Genomic DNA, 20,459 nt, shown 5'->3' with positions numbered 1-20,459 from the left:
AGAATTCTTCTTGACCTGTCAAAAATAAGCGCGGTCGACTGAGCTTTGCAGAAACCTACACCTTAAAAACATGCAGACATTTCGAGTTGCTAACAGAACAACTTAGTTTGAACTTCATCGTACCTAATCATTCGTGTTGTAACTTATGCGAATAAATATGATCAAAGCTAAATTTAATCAAGTCCATCGCACTCGTAATACAATGCATTGTCAAAACAAAACTACAAGCAACTAGTCTTGGGTTTCACTCACTTTAAAGTTCCGGAGAATATTATAACAAGCGCAAAATATGCCTATTTCTTATATCTCGTCAATAAACTCCAGAAGATCGTCAACCTCCTGCCTCAAGGCGGTAATTTTCTGCAGATGTGAAGCAACCCGGCTCTCGATTTCCCTTCCGCCATACTTCTTCTCATAGCAATCCACAACTGTAGAGTGTTTCGCCATTAACCTTTCTTCTAAATCTTTCTCCTTCACAACTAGCTCCTCCACCTGTTTGAGCAACCAAATAATAAATGCTATAATTAAAAGATGCATAGCAGTACTGTGATAACACTCTGCATGCCACGAAAACCCGGTGTATCGAGAAGTGTTCCAATTAATTCGGTGGTTGGCAGTACATAAACAAAAAGATATTATAATTACAACTAAAAGGCGAACCAACCTTGGGTAGTATCTGTGCAGCCTGCTGAGAAGATTGCAAGAATGCCAACAAGGGCTTCATCTCTTTTGAAAGCTCTTTCAACGAACCATCAGCTGCTTTCCGAGCAGCTTTACAAGCTTGGACATCCCCTGTCCGGGAAAGATTACGTAATGATGCTTCCAGCTTATCATGTATCAGCAGGCATCGGTTGATGATATTTTGGATCTTCTGAATTGCTGCTTGCACCTAGAACAAGACAATAATTACTGTTTTCTTATTGAAATTATTTAAGAAAGAAAAATACAAGACAAAAACTTACTTCATCCCACTGCAGTTTGGCCAAATAAGACGGAGAAGACTTGGATATTGACATGTCCACATGCATGTATACAATGCCAGCAATGAAAAGAAAGAAAAATCCAGAAATCAACATCAACGGTTCAGTAAGCATTGCGAGGCTGTTGAATTTGTAATAGACCTGCAAAGGAAGGATAATAAAGTTGAGAGAAAATTGAGGACAAAGTCTTAACACATGTACGGAGATTCACTTCACCCTTAATTTCAGAAAAGAAGCATGAAAGTTAATATTAGACAGTCCAACATAATACATAATACATCATGCAGAAATTATGAAATCTATGAACTACGATCTCAACATTCACGGAAATGATATATTACTAGGAACCTCAAAAGAGTAGCAGGATAACAGTGGGAAGACAGGGAAGATGACACACTACATGGCAGGCAACACAGCAGCTGACCAACATTTTTATTTTTGACAACTTTTTCTATAAAATAGATAAATAAAGTATTAAAATGATGATTGATTATACATGATAAATTCATAATTACCAGAGAGAGGGTAAAGAAAATCAGGCACCTAAAACAGAAACTAAATCTGACTAAGATGAAGCAGAAAGCTTGGAAAATATATCCACAACTGATACCACTACAAGCATCGCTAGACACTTGCAATCTCATTTAAGCAATACTGGAAACTTAAATGTCACGTCTTGTTTCCTATAGACCGCTAGAAATGTACATTGGTGTCGAAAACAATAATCAACATTAGAAACTAAGTAAATGTAATATTTTAGCAAACAAAAATAAAAAAACATTCTAATTTGATATTCTCAGTCATCTCCTCTTTTATGAGAAAATGTAATATAGTTACCTGGAATTTCTGATTATGCTCAGGCACAGCATTAGTCTTTTCGAGTACAACCACTGGTCTCCCAACAAGATCCAAGTGGGAAAATTTTGTCTGTAAGAGTCGTACACATATTTAATCAGAATAAAAAAAAAAAAAAAAAAAAAAAAAGGAAAGAAAAGGAAAATGAAGCTTTTTTTCCAAATAGAAAAAAAAGATGAGGCAAAAGAGAAATAATAAATTATAACTTGGTCTATAATAGTAATAATACCTCTCGCCCTTGTTTCAGAGGAAATTGAGTAGATACAGATATATCTCTAGAGCCCTCAGGTAGAACAACCTGCAGTTCACAGTCAAAAATAAAAAATAAAAAAAAATGCAGGAGGAAATTAATTCTTTTCACATAATCTGACTCTAAATCATGCTTTTTAAACATTCTTCTGATATACCACATCCTACACATTAAAAGGAAGTAATATGAAAGCAACTCAGTATGACTATCTAACAAATAAGTACACAAGCTGAAGAAAAAAGAATTAAAGGGTCAAAGGACATAGTATCAATAAATCATCACATTACCAACCTTCACAATGAGGGTGTCAATGACCATCTCATTCACGGGACAACCAAAACTAATATTAAGGACACGTTTTCCATCTGATTCAAACAGATATTCATGAAGCGGCAAGCCATATCCAATGGTAAACGCAGTTCTCCAACCACCAAACATAGGGTATCTAGGTTCGATTTCCAGTTCTGTCTGCAATCATACATACAAGTTGAGTACAATCAGGAATAACAACTGGGAATATTAGTCCACGCGAGGTAAAATAGTTACCTTCTTAGAATCACTCCATAAGTTGGATGTTGAAACATTGCCTATTTCATCCCTATAGTAAACAGAATGAGCTCTTGGTGGCAATTTCGCAACAAGACGCCTAATGGCTGATTGACCTCTGACATGAGGTCTGACTTGATAATCAAGTCTGCAGAAGAAATGAACAAAAGTTAAATTTAAGCTCCCGAATGGCACAGCACCAAATGACCAACAAGACAATTAAAAGTAAAAGAAAAAGGGACCTTGAGAATTCTCCCTTGCTTTGAGCACCTCCATGGACAAGCTTGTAATGCTCTGTTACTTGAATATTACCCCAATGGGAAATCTCTATCTCTCGCACCAACTCTTCAGCAACAGCAAAAGGTTGATTGCTCTCAAAATGAACAACTATGGGTGAGTAGGAAAGGGGAGAAAGATTCTCATAAGGACCATATTTGATCTCTGAACCAACACTCTTTGTATTTTCTACTTTTGTATAAGACTCAATTCTCGCATCAGGCAATTTAACACTGAGTGTTTGCACCTTGACCGCATAAGGAGAGAGGTAGTATGCGCTTTCCTGAAACACTAGGAGTTGAATGTCAGCCTGAGTAATTTTCTCTGGAAACGGCTTCAATACATGGGTGAAAACAGCCAATAGATCAAAAGTGAAGCTGTCCCCCTTGCCCAGTCCCTTTGGTAAAGCAACAGAATAAAATGTCAAAGCAGGAGGCATGTCTTTCGGATGAACATTTTGAACTGGGTAGCCAATACTAGAACCTTTCGCTTTTCCTTTGCCTTCGGTGGGGGTTGCCGTCAGATGTGCCAAATGTTTAGCCTGATTCTCGGGAAACGCCAACAGAACTTCTGTAACCAAACTGCTTCCCTCATTTACCACCTGCAGAGCATGAAAGGCACACAATTCAAATTCAAGATATATGCAAACATGGTTTCTTATCTGTTATTCATTTTTTGAAGGAGCAAAACTTTCCAAACATTCTTGGCGTGATTCCTACACCCGTCGAATCGAGCCGAGAAACTAATTTCATTAAGTCTCAAATAAATTCAAGAATAATCAATTAAATGTTAACAATTCAATTAATGAAAGGGTAGTGATGGGTCACCTTCAGCGTGGAAGTGATCCGCGCAATTTGTGATGTCAAATCAATCTGCAGCCAACCAACCAACCAACAACCAAAGCTCAATGTCAAATTCAAACACGAACGAAGACCAAATACAACCTCAAAAAAAAAAAAACAAACAAACTTCGATGAATGAAAACTAGAATTTTCGATTTAGAACATGAAACAATAAATGAGAAGCTGGAGATCTCCAACAACATTGATCAGGCAAACATTAAAAACACAATCCAATTCATGGAATCAGGGATTCTGGGAATGGAGTAAGGCTGAATTGCAGAGAAAGGAGGGAGGGAGACGAGACTTACGCGTCGGTCAACCTTGGAGATCACCAGATCCGACAACACAGGCGCCCACACGACGGCGAGTGCCAGCAGAAACACATCCACTCTCAAACCCATTTCTCGCATCTCTCTCTTCCTTCCCTCTCTCCCCAAAGCAAATGCAGCAGCCGTTCGCAGAGGTTTTGGGTTTCTTCAGTCTCCAAAGTACGTCGTCTCTGAGGATGGGAAAACAGATGAAGAAATCCTGGAACCAGTTGAGCCCATCTCACTTTGACAAGGCCCAATTCGCCCAATTTTGAAGCAGAACACGTGCTGAAACATGGCGTGGCCGTCAATGATTGGGTGTGAAACGAAAAACGCACGTGATGGTCTTCTCTCCAAAATCCTTAAGATAACGGGGATGAGTGGGGAGAGTAGTGTGAGTAGGTGACTGTCCTCTCTTCACTTGACTTCTCCGCCATATCCAGCTAGGGTTTCGGATTCGTATTTCGGTGGTGAAATGGAGACCTCTCTGAGATATGGCGGCGATGCCAAAGCTTTGAGAATCCACGCCAAGCAGAAGCTCGCCCTCGATTCCAAAACCCACTTGCAGGTCCTCTCTTCTCCCGATTTTCTTCAATTTTTAATCTCTCTCTGTTTTGCTTTCTTGGTTGATTGCTTTGCTGTTGAAATTTTCATGCATTTTTCTGTGGTCACTGAATATTAGTAAATTTCCCAGTTTGTAGCCATTAGAGTTGTAATACAATGTTGGGGAATTCAATTCAGTGCTCAAATGCTTGACCTTTTTTTTCTGTGCGTGTGTGTCAGATTCTTGGAGAGTTAGATACTAAATTTGGAGTTCCAACATTTTTGAGAGCGGTAGTGAGGCGCTTCTACCCCGACGTATGTCAATTTTTCCAATATCCAAGTTCTGGTTACAGCAGTTTATTTAGAATTGCAGCTCAAGAACAATCAAATAGAATTATCTATTTGTGCAATTTATGGCCAGGCTAGGCTAACATCGATGTTGTTCCTTTTTTGAAATTTAATCATTAATAATGGATAGTTGATATGCTTGGCGAATTTGGCAATGACAATGACAATCAATTGTAGTTTTCAGCAAGCCTTGGAGTGGGATTGCAATATGATAAGCGCGAGAAACTGCACTACACTATCCGTGCGAAGAAGTCATTCCCTGTGACAACAGATGGCCTGTTCAGCTTCAATGTTAAGGGAAGATGTCATCTTGACAAAGAATTTAAAGAGGTTGGTACTAGTTCAATTGCTTTTATTTTGACCTTTGCAAACACTTGTGCGGTTGTGCCCGTTTTATATGATTGCTGAATCAAAACATGCGCTCTCTTGAGACCGGAAAAATAAAATATATGCTCTCTATTCTCTATCTCTGCTCTCTAGCGTGTTTGTCATCCCTTCTTAGAGTTAGAAGTTAGAACCTTTGTATGTTGATGTTGGCTCTAATTCTTCCACAGAGAAACTCCACTGGAGCTGCTGAATTTTCGTGGTGCATTTTGAACTTTCAAAATGACCAAGATGTCAGGCTCAAACTTGGTTATGACTTGTTGGACAAGGTATTGTTACTTAGCTCAAACTTGGTTATGACTTGTTGTGCGGGTCTTGTTTACATTGTTGGAATCATTTCATATGAACTCATATATTCAACAATATCTTGTTTCTTATCAATAGATCTTCTATTGAATAGATAATTACTAATATCATAAGACAACAGCAACGAACGAATTTTACGTTTATGCTAGAAGATTAGTATACATCTTCTCTTTGTATTTCACTTTTGGTGGACTGAATGAAATATTAGAGCTAATTTGATCAATCTCAGTTCCCAATATCGAATACCCATCCCTGTAGGTTAGATGAATTTAATTAATTATCCTATTGCTTGTCAAAAAACTCAGTTCCAGTTTTGAATCATTTCCTTGTAAATTGTAGTTAAAGGCGACATTGAACTTTCCACTTCGTATTTATTATTTTTCCGCCTTTTTCAGGTTCCATATATGCAGATCAGGGAAAACAATTGGACATTCAATGCCAATGGTAATGGTAAATGGAATGTGAGGTTTGACTTGTGAGAAGGGGGAACTTTTGTAGGTCAGATGTGTTGTTGCAAAACGTTGTTGTACTGTATTTACTTATAATTGGCAGGCTATTGTGCTAAAACTTGACATTGAAAAGCAAAGTGCAACATTTAGTGGTCAATTATCCGATTCTTTTGGCTTATATTTTTTATATTCATAGCTTTTGCCATACCATAGTTGCTGAAAGTTCAATTGAGTTACCATATTGGAATCCACTGATGGTAAAAGCGCTAGGGAATTGTTATTGGTACTTCAAAAATCTCATTTTACATTTCAAACTTTCTATATTTGGAAAGAAAAATACACTTGTGAGAAGTGTAAAATGAGATTTTTGGAGTCCCAATAACACGCACTAAACCAAAGAATTGGTTCGGTCTCGATAGGGATCAGACTGTATTTCGGACCAATTAGGTTGGGATTCGGCTGAGAGTTTCAATTTCGTGCAGGCAACTCAACCGGATTGTGAGTTTGGGCTAGGATTGAAAATTTGATTGTAGCTGTACCCTAGAAAACAGAATGGTCTGGCTGGCGATGAAGTTTCCATTTTATTGTTTGGTGACGGAGTTTCAATTTGATTTTGATTTCTCATACTTTCTGTTTGATTCGATTTCACCTCCATTTTGGAAGGGATGGGTTAGTGTTGGAGTGCTAAGATGGGAAGTCTTGTCCTGTGTTTGGTGCACACAGGTACTGAGGTCATGTGTAACTCCTTAAAAGTCAATTAGTACTACCATCATGTGATATTATTTTTCACTTGTAAGTGAAAGATTTTAGGTTCGATTATCGTCAAAGGTAATTCGAACTAAATTATTATGGCTATCCGATTGTGAGGCTTAGCTCACTTCTTCACCTCTTAGTGTAAATAATCTCATATATGTTAATAAAGAAATTCAAAATCTCGAAACTCGTTGTTTGAAACTCTCAATTGAATCAATTGCCGAATCGATTGCAATCGCCATCCATTCGACTCAAGTGGATGAGAGAGAGTGGGACTTTAACACTACCAAACAACATCTCCGATATTCTAGTCCATTTTAATTTCTCTATTCATATTATATTTGTGGAAATATTTTTGTTCATCACCCTGTTAATTATTGTTGGATGAGTTCAATTTAATCTATCTATTTTTGATAAAGAGTACAGTGTTAATTGATATAATATAGAAGTCGTACAAATAGTAGGATAGGGTGCATATTTAATAGGCCTCGATAAAAACTTTGTCGGAGATTTCAACCCAGACAAAATTGTACATCAGGCGGTTCCTCGAACCAAACTCATCTTTGATCTAGAGTAAATCCCAGTTGCGTCAATCTGTGAGCAACCTTGTTTGACCCTCTCCGCGTATGCTTGATTGTGGTTTGAGGAATGGAGTGTAGGTAATAACGCGTCTCCTGAATTATAGCTCCCCACAAAGACATATTATCATCCTTTTGAAGAGAGAGCGCAGCAACAACGAAGGCTGCATATCCCTCCAATTCGAGAGGAAATTTTATTTTATTTTTTGGATAAGTAAAATGTATCGATAAGAAAAAGAGAATACAAGTAGCAAAGAGTAGCTGAAAATACAAACACGCAACAAAGAGAGCTGCAACAATAAGAAAAACAGACAACAAAGCTAAGATCAAAACAGCAATAACAAGCACTAACTATTCATAATTATATTCCAATTCGAGCTGATTGGTACCCAACTCTTGGGCCATGGAGCACGTTTATAATTTAGGGTAGTGAGCAAATTTTAAAATTTAAACTAATATAATGATAATTAGTATAATAATAAGCATTATCACCATTTATAAATTAGGGTAGGGAGCAAAAATGCACTTATTCATGCCACCAAACCGTCCAAAGGATCCCAAATGGTTTTGAACCAAACAGCACTCGTAATTGAGCACATTTAACGGTCCAGCTGCATTCCAAACCACATTGGGATACAAAGACGAATCGTATTATACTATTGTCCACTTCCCAAACACCAGGGAAGGGAAGGGATGGTGGAGACGCCTTGCCTTGTCTTTTTTGTATATAAAACAAATACATTCTCCTTTTACACTTATTCGGTACCATTAACTCTGTACGTAATATAATTAAATTAATAAGTCAGATAACTCTGTACCTAATATAATTAAATTAATAAGTGAGATAAAAGGATAGAATGCTAGTGGAGACTGGGGAGATGGTATTCTCTTGTATACAAAATAGCTCACGTAAGAAATCCATGTATTTGAAGTATAAAATGAAAAAAACGTGCTTAGTTCATTTGGAAAATGATCAAGTCATTGAATACACTGAAATAGTTGACACCGACATGTTACAATATTTATACTTTGTGAATTAGGTATTTCTGTCGCAAAAATTAAATTATCAGAACTGTTCAATTTCTTAATCATCATCTTCAGATCATTTTTGCAAAAAATAATTCAATTCGAATCGAAAATCATTTAGTCATCTAAATATATCAAATAAATTGATGTTCAATGCATATTCACCCTTTGCAAATAACTTATTTTTACAGTACTGATTTCATACATGTAACTTTTCAGTTGTTACTCATTATCTAAATATATAAAATAAATGAACTATTCATCGAGAGTATGTTATTTGGCACTAACACCATTATTTCGTTCTATACATTTTGAAGACTACAAATCTATGGTTCGGATATTTTCTTTTGTAAGGATCATCTATAAATGATGATAAGAAATTGTACCGTTCTGATTATATTTTTGTATCATCTACAGTTTGATATATCATTTGCTATGGTTTTTCATCCGAAGTGAATAAATATTAACTCCAAATCGGCTTGGTTCATCCATTTGTATGATTCTTCGATTTGAAATTTAGAAATGTTGAATTCTATTTTAATGTTACCATTGTGTGTCTGAAAAACATTACTCGCTAGTAAAATCCGAAGACAGCTATGTCACTAGTTCATAATTAGAAGCAGTAAAGTGTGATATCGAAAATGATAGAAGTAGGTCAGTTTGTCTCTATGATTTCATTTATTTTCTTATTTGTCGCAATAGGAAGGATCCAGCTCCGACATGTTGACAAGGCATGTTGACAAGGACTCAACAGCCAAAGCTGATTGTTACCTATAAAAACGTTTCTCGTACACTATCGCAACTACCAACTGACTCAACAAACCCCATCTCTCGACATGACTCGTCCTTTGAGATTGTTAAGCGGCTTCAAGTCTTCCTCGCTGTTTTCCGGACCGGAAGATGAACCCTCGTCCTCCGCCACCACGGGCTCAGACTCCGCTTTAGTCCTCCTCGCCCTCTTCTGCGCTCTCGTCTGCGTCCTCGGCCTCGTCGTCATCGCTCGCTGCGTCTGGCTTCGCCGCCTCACCGCTGCCGCCACAACTACCACACCTCCTCTTCCTCCGCCACAGCCGCCAAATAAGGGCCTGAAGAAAAAGGTCCTACGCTCTCTCCCGAAGCTTACGTACACGGCGGACTGCACTTCCAAATTCACGGAGTGCGCCATCTGCCTCACCGAGTTCGCCTCCGGGGACGAGATCCGGGAGCTTCCGCAGTGTGGCCACGGCTTCCACGTTGCGTGCATCGACACGTGGCTCCGATCGCACTCGTCCTGCCCGTCCTGCCGTCAGGTTCCGGAGATCTCTAGTAAGTGCCACAAGTGTGGGGGTTACTCTTAATTAATTTGCTTTTAACACTCAGATCCGTTGGAAGGTGATGATGATCAAAATCATAATCCCACCATTCAAGGAGTTTAATTAGACCTCATTTTGTTGTAATTGATTTGTGATATTTTATTTCCATTGTTTGTTGTACAGTGTACTCGATCATAGGAATCTCTGTATAAAGTAATAAAAATTATTCTACCCAATTCTATTTTTCTATTATTTAATTTAATTCAATTTTTCATGTTCACTACAATTGATCATCTTATTCTCAATTTGTAAAGTTCAGTTTGTTATTTAAAATCTCTTTTTTCCTAGTGAAATGGTTAAAGTACTGAATATTTGTTTAACAGAACGACGGCGTTAGTGAATTAATTTTTTTTTTTTTAAGTTTATCTTTTCGTGTACCGAATTAAGAAGACATTTGATTTGATCTAATGTTAATTGTAATTAGCTGCTACAAATTAATTAACACTGAAAGTTACACTTACCAAAATAATGAGAGATACTCTCTCATGCAAACTTCTTTTGGACAAATGATTGATTTTTCGAACATGACTCAACGTGATTGCTATATTCATTTCAAAAAGAAAAACAAATGTGGGCCTATTGTATTTCAGTATTTGTATTGATACAACCCACTCCTTGGTATTGTTCAAATCAGAAGCTAGGACCATTAGTGAAGAGCTAATATTCTTTGTTCAGAATCAGTCCAATATCAAGGTTTTTTTTTTCTTTTATTTTAAGGAAACGATAGTAGATTCATTAATCAAAACACATTACAGAGATTCATTACAAAAGCCAAATCAAGGTAACAAATTTTCCTCAACAAGTAAATCTAAGATTAAACTTGTATACCATTCACAAACTTGACTCAAAGAAAGACCAAACGTGCGAGCTTTTGGGCAACAACGTTAGCTTGACGGCGAGAACGAAAAAAAGGTAGCCTCAGTGATTGTTGGGAATAACACCTTGATGTCCTCCACAATTTGTCTAACCAAAGACAGATTGAGAGATGGATCATTCGGCGCTTCCACATTCTGAAGCGAATCACCCTCACATTGAAAGTTTTGAAAACCCTACCTTTTTTCCATTTTGTGTTTTATCAGTTTGGTTTGTGTTTAAATTTGAAGTTTCTTTACTTATTGCCGTGTTTTCACTTAAATTTTAAAATAAGCCAAATCATGCAAATCAATTACATTGTATGAGTTATATGTTAAATTCTAACTTAGAAATTTCTTCCAATGATACAAGGCAACAACTCAACGATATGTCCATGTGTTAATATTCGCTAATCCACTAACTTAGAAGGCATATTTATCCTAAAACAGACAAAATTAAGCAGATCCTCTATATTATGCTAACAGTTCTTTATTCACAAGCCATTTATTCCCTTCTCTTCGGAACCGTTGAGTAAACAAGCTTTATGACCCACCCAACTTATCAAAGTAACCCCATTATTTTGACATCTTCTCTAGAACACCCTTTAAAACAAGAGAAATTAGCCACTCTAGAAACACAAGAAAACAAAAGTGAATAGTTGAAATGGAATGATGCACAATATCTTATCTACAATATATAGATAGTGTATTGAACGCCCGGAATGTCAAAATTGGAACTTTAACAAAAAAACATCGGTATTGTTCATTTTAACGGAAAACTATATTTTTACACTAAAAAGTCAATCTTGATACTATTCACTTTATTCTTTATTTTGTCTTTGTCATTAAAACGTAAATATTTCAAACATTTTTCATTAATTTTCCTTAAAAAAAAAATGAACTAACCAGTTTTCGACATTTAAATAAAACAAAAATAATCACAGTTGAGTTTTGTACTATCTTATGATTTTAAGAATGAAACATTTTTTTCAATAAATAAGAATAATAAAGATAAACCTAACCAGCTTCCGAAGTTCCAATTAAATTCCTCCCGCCCCCCTTCCGTCGCCAGCCAGGGTCAGTGGCCGCCTCTTGTTTCTCCTTTTCTTCTTTTATTTTCTGTGATCATTGCCCATGGATATTTATTGAAAATAAATGGGTTAAATGGACCTGGGTTTTATGAATGCCGAGTCGAGTAGGCTTGTAACTAGTAGAATTTAAAATGACCGGTCATATGATGAATGAACAATTCATTGTCACCAAATGTTGAAGAGATTTTTCAGTGTGACCGACATACGAGATGGTACATTATATATCACTATACAAATGATAGGATATATGTGTTAAAAAGTTAATAACTTAAAAAATAAAATTTTCCATCGTTTATAGAAAAACACGTGATGTAACATCCGTGTTCCCGTCATAATAAAAAATTTCCCCTCATGTGGAGATACAATTACATCCTAAGCCCTCAGTAGGACATGGCCCCACCCCCAACGGAGGTAGCAAATCACCTTTTGAATTAAAAACATTTGAAAGTACTAGTTTTATAGATAGGGTAGTGCAAATAATTTATGACATTAACAATTTTACCAAGCCTTTGTCTAATTATCTTTATGTAGGGGAGGAGAGGAAGATTTGAAATTTGACAACGAAAAATGTAAACAAAAACATATTCGGAAATATAACAAAAAATTCCCTCTCAATTACAAATTGGTAATTTAAAACTAGTTAACTACGCCCGTTCATGCTGACTCAAAACTTTTAATCGAATTAAAGACAGTTAAAAGCCAACACTGTCTTCAGTAACTTTAACAAGTACACAGTTAAAAGCAATAAGCTATGAATCTATGATGATAGGAAAGAAATATGGTATTGCTATTGAGACGAGACTATCTGATCTGATGAATACAAGTTTACAAAACAAAAGAACGCAAAATTTTGTCTGACAGCGTGTTCCCAAGGCGAATAAATGTAGTATACTGGACTTGAGCAATAAATTTATCAGTACAGAGAGGTTTCTGGCTAACAACTAATTCAATTAACCAAGTTGTCATAACAATGCTTATCTTTGTCCACATATCCATCACAGGCATTCTGTGAAACTTGAAACTCAAGTCATCTCGATGAGAAGTTCCCACCGGAGAATTACTAATCAATAAATTTTGGACCAGAGGAAATTAAAACCCAGAAGCAAAGTATAGAACAATATTACCTCTTGAAAATTCCTTCTCTCAATTTCCCTGTTCCGATTCAGCATTCCATTTCTCATTGCTATTGCTTTCTAAGCTGGAGTTCATCTCAATTAACTTTTGTTGTTCTTCCTCCGCCTCTTGTGCTTTCACCTGATTTACAACCTTAGGCTTGTTGCTTGTAGATTGCTGATACATAACACCGCCTAGCATACATATTAACAGCCCCACTGTACCAACTATGGTTGAATGCTTGTCCCAAATAATCAGATTAATCACGACAGTCAATAGCTTATTCACTATACCAAGAACCGTAAATCCAGTTGCAGAAATTGCCCTTCGGCAAGAAAACCCAAAGAAAGAGATAGACAAACCAAATAAACATGATAACCCCACTGGCAAAAGCACATCAAAAGAATACCAATCTGATTCGTCCGTGATTTCATGCTTAATCTTCTTCAATTCACCCATTACAAGTAGTTCCAGCGGGAACAATAGAAGAGCCTCAAGATTGTTATACAATACAAGACCCCATGTGTTTAAGCCGATGGTCATTACCACATGCTTTATGTAGACAAAATCTATGGACATGCTTACCAAGTAAGCTAGAGCCCAACTATAAGCCGTGACTGTGAACTGGTAATCTGTAAGCACATAAATCACACTTCCTCCAAAAATAGTGGCAAGTGAGGCCCATGTCCTTATTGATGGCCATGGTTGGTGCAAGAAGAGAGTCTCTCCTATTGCAACAAAGATTGGGACAACTGAACGGAAGACAATAAAAGTGTCAACGTTAGCATGAAGAAGGAGCTCACTGTTGGTGAAGAGAGAGAGGTAGAATATAACTGCTGCTGGTAGGAAGCGCCACATAGTAAGAAGGTCAAGTGAATCATGTTCTAGCAACTTAAGCCAGCCACATACAAGGACCCCCATAGCACTTGTAAAATACTGTAAAGCAGTTAGGGCCCCAGGATAAGGAAATTTCACGACAGCCCACTTGTTGATAATGGAAAGCAATGAGGCAGATAAGCAGTAACCAGCAGCTATACCGTAGACTGAGATCTGCTGGAGTATAACACTGGACCAGTTTGTTTGGATATTACCAAAAAGAGTAGGGGCACTTGAACCACCCTGAGCCTGACGGCCCTGACCAACTTGAGGATTCTCCACAACAATTTTATTAGACATCTGTCATAGGATTAAAATATTTGTTAGTCCACACCATTTTTTATTCTTTTATTTTTTTTCCAAAACTCGGAAACAAATGCTTAACATTATAAAATATACATCAGGAAAGAATAGCAACACCTCTCTCATGGACACTTCAGCTTCATCCATCTTGCTGGATTCACCAAGGGCCTCCACTTGTTCAAGCAACTTCTTTAACTTTTCCTCCAGAATAAACAAATGTTTGGACTTTTCAATTGACAGTGGATGTGGTAGTGCAGGTTCCACCTCTTGGTGACGGTGTTCTTGCTCACGCCTTACTCTTCTATCCAAATCGATCACCTGCGATATGACAAAGAAATACTGGTGAATATTTTTATTTTCATTGAGCATAAATATAGGTGAATAATTTCTGATCATCACCCAATGGAAAGAAGTGCAACTTACCAACATCTCACAAAACTGAGCAAGTTCGGCTTCAAACTTGGGCACATATGCATCATGCTGTGGTGACTTCTCAAAACTATAATAAGAAAATAAAAAGTAACACTTAAAACTAGAAGGGAGAAAATAATCAGTCCAATAGCAGGTAGAAAAAGGGGGTCCTTGAAGGAAAATAAAACGCAGCAGCTGATGGATTTATGATGAAAAGGCAGTCAGTAAGTTTGTAAATTTCTGATAAAATGGAAGAAAGAGTATTTAATGACCTCAGATTATCATCTGATTTTGAAAACTAAACTTTGAGTTTCAACAAACAGTCTTGCATACTCTTATAAACGCTTAATGAAAGCAATTGTACACACATGTATGAACCTGCTAAGTATGCATACATTGGAGCGACATTGAAGTATTGCGACATGCAATTGGTTTAAGTAATTTGAAGTTTTACTTCACACGTATGAATCTGCATGCATAAAATGGATATTTTGTAGCCAATCCAGTACAACCAATTAACTTAACATGAAAGAAGAAAAGATAATTCCTTTAATTGCATTCGATCTAGATGTATAAAAAAGGGGCAATATGACACCTCAAGAATCACTTCCCACAAGAAAATCCTAATCTAAATAAAATGTCCAGTTAGTCACCTTTCCTTCAACTTCGGGTCATGGATTTTAGGGCACTGTCCTGATTCATAAACAAAAGATTTGGTGTCAGTGATGTGTTATACTCTCCAAAAATCCGAAAAGCAAATGAAATGGGAATCGAATCCCAATTCAAACATTTCTTGCTTGCTCTTTCTCAGCAACTAAATAGTTTAAACAGGTGCAATTCAACACGAAATTTAAAAGCAATGCACCTAGATTGCTTCGAGTATTGGCGAAGAGATGGAACGGACAAAACCGAACTAAATAGTGCCCGCAGACTTCCTTATCATCCCAAGTAATTTCCCTGCCCCTCTTTCTCTCTTCCTCCGTCAAACTACGAGCTGGAATTCATCAACCAAATTAGAAAATGTTTATAATAAAAAATTAAAGCAAGAGTAAGCAAATGATTGATGCAATTAGAACCACAAATTTTGTTTCGAAAAATCATCAAAATACATTACCAAATTATAGCATCTAAATGCGAAGAAGTAAAAGCAAATGGGTATGAAGAAAAAGCAACGAATAATTAGGGTTTATAGGAGATACCTGTGCCCATAAGTTCGTGTAGCAGAGAAGGAAATTCAGAAGGGTTTGAATTTTGAGGGAGAAACAATTAATTTGAGTGGGTGAGGAGGAAATTGGGATTAGGGTTTATAGCAAATGCATAAGCGAGGAAGGAGCAGTGTAAGTAGCTGCCATGGCTTTTGGGCCCTCTAGGCTTCTCAAGGTTTGATATTGAATCTCAAGGAAGTAGAATTATTACTTTGAATCTGAGGGAGAAGGAGAAGGAGACAGCTTCAGCGACGGTGGTGGTAAACATACAAAAATCGGTGTTTGCTAAACTTTGCTTCGCGGTAATTTTTCGGAGAATTACTGTCAATTTCCCAAAACACAATTTCGAAACAACAAATTTGAATCACGTTAAGTTAGTGTAGATGATATTATTTGTTCAAAAGAAAAAAGAAAAAAAAAGATTAGCTGGGGGACTCGGCAAATCAGTCCAACTTTTTAAGAGGCTAAGAAGAATTTATTAGGGCATTTCAACCTCTCTTAACTATTATCGTACCATGTATAATAGAAGCTTAAAATTTATCTCAAAGGATTGGCCGCCCTGTGTTATTTTGGTAACTTTTCTCCATTTTTAAATCTCTAATAGGCTCTCTAAATGAGTTTTTACTTATAATTTAGAAAGAATTAAAAAAATCAACTCCACTGTTAAGATAAAAATTCACTAATATTCTTTATTTATCTTAAGATAAAAATTCATTTGGGAGGTCTAGAAAGGAAAAAGGTGCTTTTGGTGAATCTTTATAATTAAAGCTAACTGATTTATTTAAAATTAAGTGATTTGATCAAGTATTTATTCTTGGCCCTAGATTTTTTTTTTTCCTTTAATAAATTTATTATTTTTTTGAGAAAAAAATTAGTTAATACCTAAAAATTATTCAGTTAAATCTCCGTGTTTCAATGATGGAGATGTTTTAAGATTTTGAAAGATTATGAAAGATTTATAAATTCATAAAGTTTAATGAAGTTTCGTACATTTTATGTGAACTTTAAGTAAAATTACTAAAAGTTGAGGTGTAATTTTCTAAACGTTTGAAAAACATTATAAAATCTCTATATTTAAAGTTTTTCTTTTTAAAAATGTCTTAAAATTCAATCATAATTGAATGCATATAGAATCGTGGGAATTGATTAATATGTGTAAAGTTGTTTAAAAATTTTAAACTCCTAATTAAATACTTAGCCAAGATATATATGTATATATATTTTTACACTATTTACTAGCTAATTTAGCAAAAATTAAAATAAATTGCTCTAATTGATTCTCAGATATGATACTGAAGCACTAGACCCAGTCATCCTCTAATGTAATGGCTTCCATTTCTTCTCTCCAATTCCAGTTGCTATCCTTTCAGGTATGTTTCTGAACACGCTTTCATTTCCTCTGTCATACATGGCGCTTTTTGCAGTCACGATACCAAATTTCACAAATTTATTTGTTTCAATTTCTCACCGTTTTAATTTTGGCTTTGAATTCCGAATAATAGCCCTCGATTTGGGGCTCAGACTCAAACCATCGGACCCCTTCACTCCTACTGAAAGTTAGGCCCGAATTCGGCCGGGTTCGGCGACTGAAATCCAGTGAGAGGTTTCGACTGAGAGCCATTGACGGCTCGGTTGGTTCTGCTGGTGACGACCACACATCTCCTAATGGTGAGGTAGCGAAGACTGAGAACAAAATTACCATAACAAATCACAAAGACTCAATGGGAAAATTGCAGGGAATGATCAGCTCCGTCACCCCCTTGGTCCTTTCGGTAACATTTTCATTACTAATTTTAGGGTTTCTGTTATGGGAATGTTTTTTTCTTGCTGGGTTTTTGTTTCAGTGTCTGTACAACGTGTACATTGGCTTGCGGTCTATGCATTGCAACCGGTTTAACTGTAATATGCTTTCTTTTCGGGATAATGATCAGATGCGACAACGAGAGGGATTCGATTTGGCAATTGGTTTGTGTATAGCAACTGCATTTGTGGTCATTGCCGTGAGAGTGTTTGTGGTTAGGAAATCTAAGTACGACCGCCCTGGCTCTGTCGCTGATCTTGTTAGACGCGGTCAGCTTAGGTCTGATAGAAGAGGCATGTATGATTTCAATCCTTATCACACTTGTTTTCTCATGGTCTTTGTATAATAATCTTTGTTGAGACGATAACTTTGAAGACTTAAATTCCGATTGTTTATTTCACAGTTCAACGCCTCTCAAGTATGATGACCCATTCAATAATCCACTGGTCAAGCTTGGTAAAGGAAATTCAACTGTAGAGATGTGCGGAAAGGTTTACCGCCTAGCCCCTGTTACGCTCACAAAAGAGCAGCAAGTTGTCCATCAGAAAAGGAGGTCGCGCGCTTACCAGTGGAAGAGACCTACAATTTTCCTTAAGGAAGGGGATTCAATACCGCCGGATGTTGACCCTGATACGGTTAGGTGGATTCCTGCCAATCATCCTTTTGCAACCACAGTTGGTGACATTGACGAAGACTTGGCACAAAACAATGTGTATCAAAAACATGGTGTTCCATTTCGAATTCAAGCTGAGCATGAAGCACTGCAGAGGGTATGTATCTGTAATACATCATCACAGTTTTCAGCACAAGGGGAAAGGAATTTCCATTGCTTCGACTAATATTGCAATAATTCATCTTGCCAATTTCCGGATTTTCTTTTTGTAGGAGCAAAAGTTGAACAGGCTAGTGAATGACTCTACCGATGCTAGTGATTTTACGAATGCGTTCAAGTCAGGTCCAAAGTCACCTGACCGTGGAGAAGAAAGCCGCATCAATAAGCAAGCAGGTAACTTCAATCCACCATTATCAGAACATGCCCCAAATTCATCTCGCAGTGTGCCGCCTTCTGAGGAAATGCATGACTGAATATGATCTTGGCTTGTGTTTGTATTTGTCGTCCGTCAAATTGCTAAACAAGCTGGAATTCTGAATTGAATGTAATTAGCAGGTCTAGATGTTAATTGAATTTCAAGTTTTGGGATATGATGTAGCTAGTTCAGATACCGGTTTTAAAGTAAAGGATGAAATGTATATTGAACGGTGTTGTAGTTTCATTTCTTACTGTTCTCGTAGATCACAGTATTGAACGCTGCGTACTCCCTTACTTTATCTTATGTCTTTAAAATTACTGATTTCCGTGCTTGAATACAGCGAAGGTGAAACTGAACCATCCACATGTTTATTGTTGTTTTGACCTCGATATAATGATGGCCTTGCCGGCCTTAGAACGATTTGCTTTGCCATTTTGACATGCTTTGGATGAGATGGAGCTACGAGAAGATCAAAGAGGAAGGTTTTCATGACCAGATAAGGGTCGAGTTTCTTAAAAATATGCACATGCCGCGAGCTAGCTAATTATATAAAGCATTAATTTGGTGTATTGAGCAATCGTTGAATCGTGTTTTTTTTTTTTTTTTTCTCGTCAAACGATAGATTTGTTAGATGAAATGTTAGATTGTTGAATCATTTGAAGTTGGGATTCAATAAAAAAAAAAAAGAAGAAAGGATTAAAAATCCAATCTTAGGAAAAATAATGAAAATGGTTTCTAAACTTTGAGTTTTAATCAAAAGTCATCCTATAACTTTATTTAATAATAAGAGTAAAATAATTAAAAAAAAAACCTAAGTACAGCGTGTGCAATACTTCATCATCGCCTCATTATTCTTCATCTCCTTTCTCCTCCAATTCCGGCCAAATTCTCTATCAAAATCATTGATTATAAGTATAGTCCATCTATACGACTCAGATAATTGCTTGCTGGTAAAAGTTTCAAAGATCCTCAACATTTCAATCTCTCATTTCCACTTCTCAAAAGAGTTTTAGGAGAACATTACCTTATTCAACTGTTCTTTAGATCTGGAAAGACGACAGTACATTTACTTTTAAAATGGCCCCGGCCATCACGTTTATGTCGTTGATCCCAACTACGAAATTGATAACCTGCAATCTTGTACAAAGATACGTAATGTTTTATCAGTTCCATCTTCGGGTGTTTTGAAATGGTCTAAACCAAACTGCCCATAATGTGAAGCGGGGGAAAGAGGTGTATGTTGAAGAACAACGGGAACAAAAGCGACATTCAATGTGTTTAGACTGCTTGTGCAAGAATTTAGTCACATTCGTCCCTTGTAGATTACATACACTAAAGGAGGATTAGGAATTTTCTATTGTTTTTACACATATATATTATTATATAACTACATATATAATTAATCTTCATCTACCGACAGAGGAGTACCGTTAAGTTTCATGAATAGTATATTACTGTTAAATTTCATAAACAATGTATTAAGTTTTATAAACAGTGTATTAAGTTTCATAAACAGTGTAGTACTGTTAAGTTTCCTAAACAATTTAGTAAGTTTCATAAACAGTTTGTACACGTCAATTTTTTTTGTTTTAATTTTTTTAATATTAAAATTATGTCTTTTTCATTAAATAAAACTATAGCATTGTTTTTTATTAAAATAAACTTAACCCAAATCCTTTTCATAAAAATTCCCTTAAATCTTTACGTCTCCAACAGTGCCAAGCTAAATATAGAACCGAGCTCTTTTTCATTTTACTTCATCAAAATATATATATTTTAAAGAATAAGTGCCGGATTATAATTTCATTTCCAATTATGTAGGAGCTATATTTTAGTCTTTTCAATATTTGTTGATTTTTAGTATATTGAGAAAAACTATGGTAAAACACTTATACATTCTACTATTATGTATTATTCACGTGATTCAACTACTATGTATTATTTAAAATAATTAAACTACTATTATGTATTACTCATACAT

The 20,459-nt window shown here is 36.3% G+C and overlaps 5 protein-coding genes across 5 annotated transcripts; 3 read left to right on the top strand and 2 right to left on the bottom strand.

The window, feature by feature from the left end:
* Positions 1-156: 156 nt before the first annotated feature.
* On the bottom strand, positions 157-4,247 carry LOC103961750 (dolichyl-diphosphooligosaccharide--protein glycosyltransferase subunit 1A). The gene is made up of 10 exons (XM_009374340.3): positions 4,058-4,247; positions 3,735-3,779; positions 2,874-3,508; positions 2,632-2,779; positions 2,377-2,553; positions 2,065-2,133; positions 1,818-1,907; positions 963-1,121; positions 665-889; positions 157-492 (listed from the first exon to the last, which is right to left on the bottom strand). Exons 1-10 carry the CDS (start codon positions 4,157-4,159, stop codon positions 301-303), a joined length of 1,842 nt encoding a protein of 613 aa, XP_009372615.2. The 5' UTR covers positions 4,160-4,247; the 3' UTR covers positions 157-300.
* A 211-nt stretch (positions 4,248-4,458) lies between these two features.
* On the top strand, positions 4,459-6,244 carry LOC103961748 (outer envelope pore protein 21, chloroplastic). Its single transcript, XM_009374339.3, has 5 exons — positions 4,459-4,625; positions 4,841-4,915; positions 5,126-5,278; positions 5,503-5,601; positions 6,034-6,244. The coding sequence occupies exons 1-5, from the start codon at positions 4,533-4,535 to the stop codon at positions 6,115-6,117; spliced, it is 504 nt and encodes a 167-aa protein (XP_009372614.2). The 5' UTR covers positions 4,459-4,532; the 3' UTR covers positions 6,118-6,244.
* A 2,999-nt stretch (positions 6,245-9,243) lies between these two features.
* LOC103961751 (RING-H2 finger protein ATL80) lies at positions 9,244-9,975 on the top strand. Its single transcript, XM_009374341.3, has one exon. It carries the CDS (start codon positions 9,281-9,283, stop codon positions 9,779-9,781), a length of 501 nt encoding a protein of 166 aa, XP_009372616.2. The 5' UTR covers positions 9,244-9,280; the 3' UTR covers positions 9,782-9,975.
* A 2,526-nt stretch (positions 9,976-12,501) lies between these two features.
* On the bottom strand, positions 12,502-15,960 carry LOC103961752 (GDP-mannose transporter GONST3). The gene is made up of 6 exons (XM_048574947.1): positions 15,641-15,960; positions 15,307-15,435; positions 15,095-15,134; positions 14,454-14,529; positions 14,148-14,348; positions 12,502-14,027 (listed from the first exon to the last, which is right to left on the bottom strand). Exons 1-6 carry the CDS (start codon positions 15,648-15,650, stop codon positions 12,882-12,884), a joined length of 1,602 nt encoding a protein of 533 aa, XP_048430904.1. The 5' UTR covers positions 15,651-15,960; the 3' UTR covers positions 12,502-12,881.
* An 896-nt stretch (positions 15,961-16,856) lies between these two features.
* Positions 16,857-18,758, top strand: LOC103961754 (protein MULTIPLE CHLOROPLAST DIVISION SITE 1). Its single transcript, XM_009374343.3, has 5 exons — positions 16,857-17,016; positions 17,149-17,418; positions 17,578-17,744; positions 17,851-18,217; positions 18,333-18,758. Exons 1-5 carry the CDS (start codon positions 16,972-16,974, stop codon positions 18,531-18,533), a joined length of 1,050 nt encoding a protein of 349 aa, XP_009372618.2. The 5' UTR covers positions 16,857-16,971; the 3' UTR covers positions 18,534-18,758.
* The last annotated feature ends 1,701 nt before the right edge of the window (positions 18,759-20,459 follow it).

The sequence above is a fragment of a genome, unplaced genomic scaffold (assembly GCF_019419815.1).
Source record: "Pyrus x bretschneideri cultivar Hongxiangsu unplaced genomic scaffold, Pyrus_bretschneideri_v1 Contig76, whole genome shotgun sequence".
NCBI classification, from domain to species: domain Eukaryota; kingdom Viridiplantae; phylum Streptophyta; class Magnoliopsida; order Rosales; family Rosaceae; genus Pyrus; species Pyrus x bretschneideri.
This window is presented reverse-complemented; position numbering and strand designations above follow the sequence as displayed.

What these genes read in the sequence shown, in the direction of transcription:
- LOC103961751 (XM_009374341.3), top strand. Translation starts at nt 9,281, where the DNA reads ATGACTCGTCCTTTGAGATTGTTAAGCGGCTTCAAGTCTTCCTCGCTG.
- LOC103961750 (XM_009374340.3), bottom strand. Translation starts at nt 4,159, where the DNA reads ATGCGAGAAATGGGTTTGAGAGTGGATGTGTTTCTGCTGGCACTCGCC. An exon ending in TCTCCAAGGTTGACCGACGC is followed by an intron (nt 3,780 to 4,057) that starts GTAAGTCTCGTC and finishes GGTTGGCTGCAG; the next exon opens with ATTGATTTGACATCACAAAT. An exon ending in TATGGAGTGATTCTAAGAAG is followed by an intron (nt 2,554 to 2,631) that starts GTAACTATTTTA and finishes GTATGATTGCAG; the next exon opens with ACAGAACTGGAAATCGAACC.
- LOC103961752 (XM_048574947.1), bottom strand. An exon ending in GACCCGAAGTTGAAGGAAAG is followed by an intron (nt 14,530 to 15,094) that starts GTGACTAACTGG and finishes TTCTTATTATAG; the next exon opens with TTTTGAGAAGTCACCACAGC. An exon ending in CTCAGTTTTGTGAGATGTTG is followed by an intron (nt 14,349 to 14,453) that starts GTAAGTTGCACT and finishes GTCATATCGCAG; the next exon opens with GTGATCGATTTGGATAGAAG.
- LOC103961754 (XM_009374343.3), top strand. Translation starts at nt 16,972, where the DNA reads ATGGCTTCCATTTCTTCTCTCCAATTCCAGTTGCTATCCTTTCAG. An exon ending in TCCAGTTGCTATCCTTTCAG is followed by an intron (nt 17,017 to 17,148) that starts GTATGTTTCTGA and finishes TCCGAATAATAG; the next exon opens with CCCTCGATTTGGGGCTCAGA. An exon ending in TCACCCCCTTGGTCCTTTCG is followed by an intron (nt 17,419 to 17,577) that starts GTAACATTTTCA and finishes GATAATGATCAG; the next exon opens with ATGCGACAACGAGAGGGATT.
- LOC103961748 (XM_009374339.3), top strand. Translation starts at nt 4,533, where the DNA reads ATGGAGACCTCTCTGAGATATGGCGGCGATGCCAAAGCTTTGAGAATC. An exon ending in TGAGGCGCTTCTACCCCGAC is followed by an intron (nt 4,916 to 5,125) that starts GTATGTCAATTT and finishes AATCAATTGTAG; the next exon opens with TTTTCAGCAAGCCTTGGAGT. An exon ending in TTGACAAAGAATTTAAAGAG is followed by an intron (nt 5,279 to 5,502) that starts GTTGGTACTAGT and finishes ATTCTTCCACAG; the next exon opens with AGAAACTCCACTGGAGCTGC.